The sequence below is a fragment of the Mytilus edulis genome, chromosome 13 (assembly GCF_963676685.1).
Source record: "Mytilus edulis chromosome 13, xbMytEdul2.2, whole genome shotgun sequence".
In the NCBI taxonomy this organism is placed as follows: Eukaryota; Metazoa; Mollusca; class Bivalvia; order Mytilida; family Mytilidae; genus Mytilus; species Mytilus edulis.
This window is the reverse complement of record NC_092356.1, coordinates 53,817,999-53,825,775: the sequence shown is the minus strand read 5'-3', so window position 1 is coordinate 53,825,775 and position 7,777 is coordinate 53,817,999. Positions and strand designations below refer to the sequence as shown.

At 31.6% G+C, this 7,777-nt stretch overlaps 1 protein-coding gene across 1 annotated transcript; it reads left to right on the top strand.

Moving 5' to 3' along the window:
- The first annotated feature begins 470 nt into the window (after positions 1-470).
- LOC139501388 (uncharacterized) lies at positions 471-6,541 on the top strand. The gene is made up of 6 exons (XM_071290435.1): positions 471-538; positions 1,343-1,360; positions 2,292-2,498; positions 3,629-3,886; positions 5,047-5,073; positions 6,112-6,541. The coding sequence occupies exons 1-6, from the start codon at positions 487-489 to the stop codon at positions 6,375-6,377; spliced, it is 828 nt and encodes a 275-aa protein (XP_071146536.1). The 5' UTR covers positions 471-486; the 3' UTR covers positions 6,378-6,541.
- Positions 6,542-7,777: the final 1,236 nt, after the last annotated feature.

Sequence of the window (7,777 nt, the reverse complement as noted above, 5' to 3'; positions counted from 1 at the left end):
AAAAAAAGGACAAGACATTACATAATGGAATTCATCGCCGATGTCAGCAGATTCACAAAAGTGGCATAGTCTCTCATGTCTTTGAACATATGAAGTTCCGTTGGCAGATTAAACCTATGGTTAGATTTTGTTAGGTCACGTTTTACGGACGTTTTACTTTTTGAATATACCTTGGAGTTCGGTATTTTTGTTCATACCTTTTCAATATGTATATATAACTTCAATTTTGTGTAACATTCAACATTTATAATAAATCAAACGTCATAGAGTCAGGTAAGTCAGCCATAAGTATAATATCAATTAGATATAAAAATGAATACGATCTTTTTAATTGGAAAATGAGATGATGAAAAGTTTTATGCAATTAATCTGTAATGTTGAAATATTATATTTCTGAATATTAGTTCAGAAATTTATACTTCTATTTTATCATTTTTCTCATCATATATAACTATTTTATTTTCTCTAACAGTGTTATAAAAAGAAATGGATTATATCAGGACAGTACATGCGTTTTGGATATATCTTGCTTTTGTTCGTAAGTTTTTATCTAGATGAACCTGTTTTTTCATAAATGTTTAACTAAATTGATATTAATTTTAGTTTCAATGTTATCAACGCACATGCATCTTCGTTAAACAGTCTCAACTAACTGGATATACAACAAAATACTAGAATTATACTACAATGAGATGTGTGTATTTTCTAAATGTAGTAACAAAGCTATATTTTGTAGAAAGTCAATATTATTATGGAACATTTTCTCCATGATAAGGGGTCCATTAAAGGATAAACATAAGTTTGACATTTATGTTACGATTTAAAAAGTGTTTTAATTTAAGTTGCAGTATTAAAACTATATTAGGTCAATGACAATGTCATAAACTTATAAACTGTTTTGCACTAGGTGAAAAACTTGGGAAGGGCTCTATAGAGCTTCGCCCGTCCCCATTTTCTAAGCCTCATACAACATCGTTTATACTTTCCTGACATTGATCTTATATTGAATGTAACTGAACCAATTACACTTGAGGTCTTTTATGCCACATTGAACGTTCAAATTTTTACATACTGCTAGAATATAGATAAATAAAAGATGATGTGGTATGAGTGCCAATGAGATAACTCTCCATCCAAATCACAATTTGTAAAAGAAAACCATTAAAGGTCAAAGTACGATATCAGTTTTATGAGTACGTAATTAGTCCCTGGATAATTATTTTTGGTGTTTGTATTAATTTTTTATCAGCTCTTAAAACTTTGATTTCTTTGAAGCTACTACAACTTTAAACTATTAACATTTCTATTGTTTGCATCATGTTTTATTATATTATTTTTACAGGTGAAGTGTTTGGACAAGGTAAGAGACAACCATAGAAAATTGTTTTACCATCAAAAATATAAACACGAACATGATTATCATTTTATCATAAATCCGTCCGTTGGTTTGGACTCTTTTACATATTTAATGTCACACTTAACATTTTGTCTTTCTTATCATTTAAAAAATCGTAAATGATTGAATGTACCCGATTCAAGTAACTTAAAGTATTTATACATCCGAGAAGTTCACACAAATTTAATATGTGTTACATCTATTACATGTTGTTTCTGCAATTGTTCAGAGACCTAATATTCTTTTCTTTAAGCCTTCTATATGATATTATATTTGCCCATTGTCGAAGACTGGAAGATGGTCTATAATTGTTAATAGCTACTTCATATGGTCTCTAGTGGATAGTTGTTTCATTAACGACCATACCACACACCCTTATTTCTAATAAATAAACATACATTCTTTTAAACTATTTATTTGTATCATCAGTTAACCTTATCATTCTCTTTCTCGCCTTTGCTCACAAAGGTTTAAAATTCATGACGTATAAGACCCTTACTTTATTTTAGTAAGAAATCTTGATATGCATCGGAATGAATCTATTGTGAATATCATTCACAACAAACAACTCGTTTAATTTTGAAATGAACACACTCATTTCCTAGTATTGCCAAACACGTCAACATTGTCTAAGTATTGCATGTATTGCCAATTGATGCTTTTGTGGTCGTGTGTACAGCTTTATGAATGTTATATCCGTCTTCAAACGTAAGACACACCTTTACCGATGTATGATTTATCTTTTGTCTCTTGGAGAGGGTCACTTAAATATTTAATTAAAAACCGAAAAACATAATTTTATCATTCATTTCAATTTCAATTAAATTGTACATGTGAAGTCAGACCCTACTCACAATTGATTTGTGTATGATGAATACTTTATTTATTATTTTAGACTGTGCAGTAAATGATAGTCCAATTTATGTAGATAATACCTGTGTTACTGTACAAACATTTCTACCATATTACACTAAATACGGTTCAAATATCACATTTCGTTGTAAGTCTCGATTATTGCAACAATCCGTAGCTGGTTTCAAGTTTTGTCCAGTTGAACTATGTACCCCAGGAGGATGGACAGATGGATATATTTCCTGCGCTCGTAAGTATATATGGTTTGTCTCTTTAGTTAAAGAACAGATTTTGAATTTGTAATTGATAGTAAAATAAGCATTATAATCCTGAATGAATATATATAGCAGCTCAAATTCTGATCGCTGATATACCACGAAAACAATTCGATCCACTTTAAATCTTACTGCACATACTTTTTCGCATATTATATGTTTGCAACGGCGTTTTCAATTTTTGTTAAAACATATGAAAGATACAGGACACAAAATTTGGTATACAAGACGGACACGAGAATCTTCCGAATCCGTGGAACTCGAATTCTTACAGTTGCATGGCTAAAACAAAACCAAAGTTGTTTAGCATTGAATTCTGTATATCAGTTATAGACGATTTGCATTTCAAAATGGACGAAATCGGGATAAAAAGAGGGACGAAAGATACCAGAGGGAGTGTCAAACTCATACATAGAAAACAAACTGACTACGCCATGGCTGAGAATGAAAGAAGACAAACAGACAAATAATAGTGCAGAAGACACAACAGAGAAAACTAAAGACCCCACCAAAAACTGGGGGTGATCTCAGATGCTCCGGAAGGGTAAACAGATGCTGCTCCACATGTGACACCCGTCGTGATGCTTATGTTATTACAAAATCGGTAAATAGTCGGTAGGTCCCTATGAACTGTTAATTAAGATTCTAGAATAAAACAAGTCCCTGTCGGACGACAAATTTAGAACTTGCCAGGACCGTCTGCAGCAAGTGGTAGAAAGAAAAAAATACAGTCACACGTCAAAGCATTCTCAGAATAGTAGAATATTAAAACCTTAGCTGTCAGCTTTTTTGAAATAAATAATTATACGGTGTTAGTTTATAACGATGAAATTTGATCTAATACGAATGAAAGGAGCAGAGAGGCAAACTAATCCACATTCACAGGGACATTAAAACTATTAATTTATAAAGGAAATATCAACACCAAGGCAAAAAAAAAAAACACCAACCAAAAACATCTAACAAATAACGACCAAAATACGTACAACGGTTTACGAAACACAGCATAGATAAGAGATGTACGTCAAAAAACACCAACCTAATGACACCAATCACCAGTAGACGTCAAAATGTTCAAATACTGTCTTCATAATACATATTTTAGGGACCGAATGCTACCACGAACTATTATCGAAGAAATACATGGGAAAACGAAGTTGTGGATTTTCTGGGACTTCATGTCAGTTATGGAATCAACAATCGCCACACATACATTCTCACGTTAGTTCTGACTTCCCTGACCTTGATATCGATCTAGCAATGAACTATTGTCGTGACCCAGGGGGTTCACGGGGTGAACCATGGTGTTATACCACTAATCCAGACGTTACCTGGGAATTCTGTGAAATACCTCAGTGTGCAGGTAAAGTTTATATTAAAGATCGTATGATAAATAGATTTGTATTTTCATTTTGAGCAGGATACTGTAAAAACGGTATTTGTGGATTTTCCTATACTTATCTTGTTTTTTTCCGTGGTTTTAAAAGAAATTGCTATTAAACGCTTAATATTAATAGTTATTTATCAAAATTTTCAATGATTTCGAAAACTATTCTTCGTTTTACATGTTATTTAATATCTTTGATATTAAATTGTTTTTATTTACTTAAATATTTGATACTTATTCTTATTTAAAGCAGATATTTATAGAAAATGAAATAAAAATATGTTATGAGGGTAAACAGAGGAAGAAGAGAGTGGTACTAGAAAAAGAAAAAAAAACAAAAAACAATCGATTTAGTAGGAAAACAGATAATAATTATTTTCAAAAAATGGAAAAGTTCACAAACCACGAAAAAACACACTATGTATTAATTGATTTGTGTTAAACGCAACTTAACATACTGTTGGCAGTTTTGAGGCGGCCATATTTTTTTATTGAGGAAGCTGGAGTGCATAGAATGGATCACCGACCTTCGGTACAAAAACTTGAACTTCCAACAACTGAGATTAGAATCGAACACAGATGATACGTGCAGGACACGAACTCACAACTTCTGATTATGATATAGTACATGCAGTTGCGCTACTTTCAATCTTAGAAAACTATTTTATTCAAATATGTAAAACTATCCAGACAGTACCAAACAAAGAGCTGCATGTTGTTACTTCAATGAATAGCAAAAGCAATTGTTTTTTTTAATATGATCATTCTATTACATATAAACTTGTAGAGTTGAATATATTTAAACCACCTGAATGACATGGCTAATGAGTGTCCCTATTAATAATGATGATGGGTAGTGTTGTTAGTATTATTCAAAAATGAAAAAAATCACAAAAATATTGAACTCCGAGTAAAATTCAAAGGGAAAACACAATTAAATGGCACAACAAACGAACGGACAACAACTGTCATATTCCTGATTTGGTACAGGCCTTTTCTTATGTAAAAACGACACAATGTGCGCACAAAACAATCAGTCATCATATATACAAATTTCAAAAATAGGGGTACAGCGGTACAGCAATCAACAATGTGTTATTATATTGGTCACTATAAAGTTCCTATAATACTTTCAGAACTACCTATGGACTATGGAAATTGTGGTAAGTTCAGTAATGAGAGTTCGCATATATGGTTTGTATAATTTGTATAGGATAATGCATATTACGGTTTTGATTCTACTTTAGTGGCGTTTACCCAGGAACGTGTTGAGGCAAAGGATCGCTATTCAAAGTCATTTCTATGTCTAAATTGTTATGTCAATTCTACTCTATCTTTTTTAAGTTAAGCTTGAATAGTTTGGGCATTTTGTTATTGTGTATGCTTCGAGTTGTCACTCTACACCAAAGTTTGCAGATGTATATGATATATTCTATCGGTCAACACTCTCGCAATTTCCGACTTAATGTTGAATAATACTAGAAAAATATTTTCGGACAGATGTCAATATGGAACGGAATATTGTAACAGAGACATGTCATATATCATCATTTTCTTCTATACTATCACAGATGGTTTTTTTTTTCATTTTCTGCTTGCAAATTATAAATGAAAGGATTATTGTTTAATTAAAGTTCAGTCTCAAATAGTTTATATTTCACAGGGAAACGATTCTAATAGCGAAAAAAATCCGCAGTACAGAAACATATTACCTCATCATGTAATAAGTCTTAAATCGTATTTGATAATGCGGTTTTTGGAAACCTTACACCATTTTGGGCTACATATTATACAGGGGAACTATAAAAGCCTGTTCACAAAATGTATGTCATTAAACATGCGTTAAACCTGATTTTCTTTATTAAATGATAAAACAAAAAGGATATTTTACGCATTTGGGACATGCTTAAAAACAGCATCCGATTTTAATGGTTTGTAATTTAAAAAGCAAGACGCCAATTTTGTTATTTTAATAAATGTAAAAAGTACGTTTTGCATGTGTTAAACGTCTTATTTTGTACTTGTTTTTTTTTAGTAAAACAAACGTTTTACAACTTATGTTGTCCATAAGAATATTGACATTTTCGCTGGATATTTTATATATCATAGTGGTTTATTGAACACATGTATAAAAGCATATTTGATATTGTAGTGGTTTTTTTCTTTATTTACATAGCCACGTTTTCGTTTTGTTTTAACAGCGATAAAAGGGGGACAAATGGCCAGCCGTGCTTACTCAAAGACGGATAAAGATTTACCAAACTATTTACAGTTGTATCAACATATGACGAGATCAAAGTTAAACTGTGCTGAGACATGTAACCTCAATCCCTTATGTGATTTATATACATTCGATTCTACTGTAAATCGATGTATTCTGTACGAGTTCAACATGAATGGAAACTATGTATTATGTAGTGGAACAGATAAATGCTTTGTTCGACATTCTTCATTTATGCTGTTGTAGTAATAACGTTTGTCTTTTTATTCCTACGGTTATAAATCTACATGTATTCTCTGAATAGAGGCAATAAGGTTGCATTTAATCATTTCAATGCGTTCATCCTGAGTTCTTGAATAACCATCACAGCCAATGTGTTGACAAAAAGTTTTGGAAGGTAACTGCTTTAAAATAAAATGCTTCCAAAGGGTTATTACTTACCGACATTTACATTGCATAGACAATTTGCACCATATTAAGGTGGCTCGGCCCTTTACCAATGCGCATATTTTAAGTCCAATAACAGTGTAGTTAATTAATAATTCATTATACAACGAAGAAGACAATACTGATTGACCATACCAGGAGTATAATAACAATTCAAAGCACGATGCATATCAATATATATTATCCACCATAAAGTCACGTGATACAATTTTTTCCTGTAAAGTATTAGGGATTGATGAAATAGTGCTTTCTAATATATTCTCGTATGTATGTTCATGTATGAATAAAATATTTGAATTTCTGTGGACAATACTTTGATAGAGTACATTTGGCTGTGTATCTGCGGTATTTCTGCAGTATTATGATTTTTGATTGTACCTGTGTTTTCTCGTTTTTTTTAATCAATGGTAGTGTTCGTTGTTTTCTCTTTTTTCCATTTAACGTTCAACTGTTCAATTTTGTTTGTAATTTTTAGCTCACTTTACTGTATAGCTTTTGCCATGTGTTGACGATCGTCGTCGTCCGTTATCCCTCGAAATGGTAACTAGTGTAAAGTGTGTGTTTTTATCGGTCCGTCAACAAACTTGGATGCAATGGGCCAGAAGAGCTTTGGGGTAAATGCATTTATTGTCTTGTTCCTTGAAAAAAAACCCATTATAGATAATGATAGAATCATTATAGAAAAAATCTACGTTCCATGTTCATTTATATTGTCAAAATGATTTTGAAATAATGATCTTTTCATCTGAAACTATTGCCTTAATTTGAACCAAAACTAAGGTAAATGATCTTTAGAATAACAAAGTTTAACTTTTGTGGATAATGTGAGCTTGCCAATATGGTCACAGTGACTAAATATAGGAGATAAGGTATAATGCGTTCATTGTCGTATATGTTTGAAAATATTGGGGCAATCTGATGTTTACAAAATAATAGCAATGCCCACATTTACTGAATTAGTTATTGAATGCTTCAATAATTTATTTAAATGACTATTTGTTTCTAATTGTCATATTTTGCCTATTATTTAAGAAACAAACATCAATTTTCTAGACAAGATCCATTATGCGAAACAATCACTATACAAATTGAAAAAAAAACTATCATACATTTGTTGTGATAGGTCTTAGAAGCTTCCTATAAATGTCGACAGCTGTACGTTGTTGAAAGAAACAGTAGATCGTGTATTCCAAATGAAA

Bases quoted from the DNA above. Each gene is read 5' to 3' on its own strand.
- LOC139501388 (XM_071290435.1), top strand. From the start codon at position 487: ATGGATTATATCAGGACAGTACATGCGTTTTGGATATATCTTGCTTTT. The intron at 2,499-3,628 runs GTAAGTATATAT...TACATATTTTAG, and splicing joins TGGATATATTTCCTGCGCTC to GGACCGAATGCTACCACGAA. The intron at 3,887-5,046 runs GTAAAGTTTATA...TAATACTTTCAG, and splicing joins TGAAATACCTCAGTGTGCAG to AACTACCTATGGACTATGGA.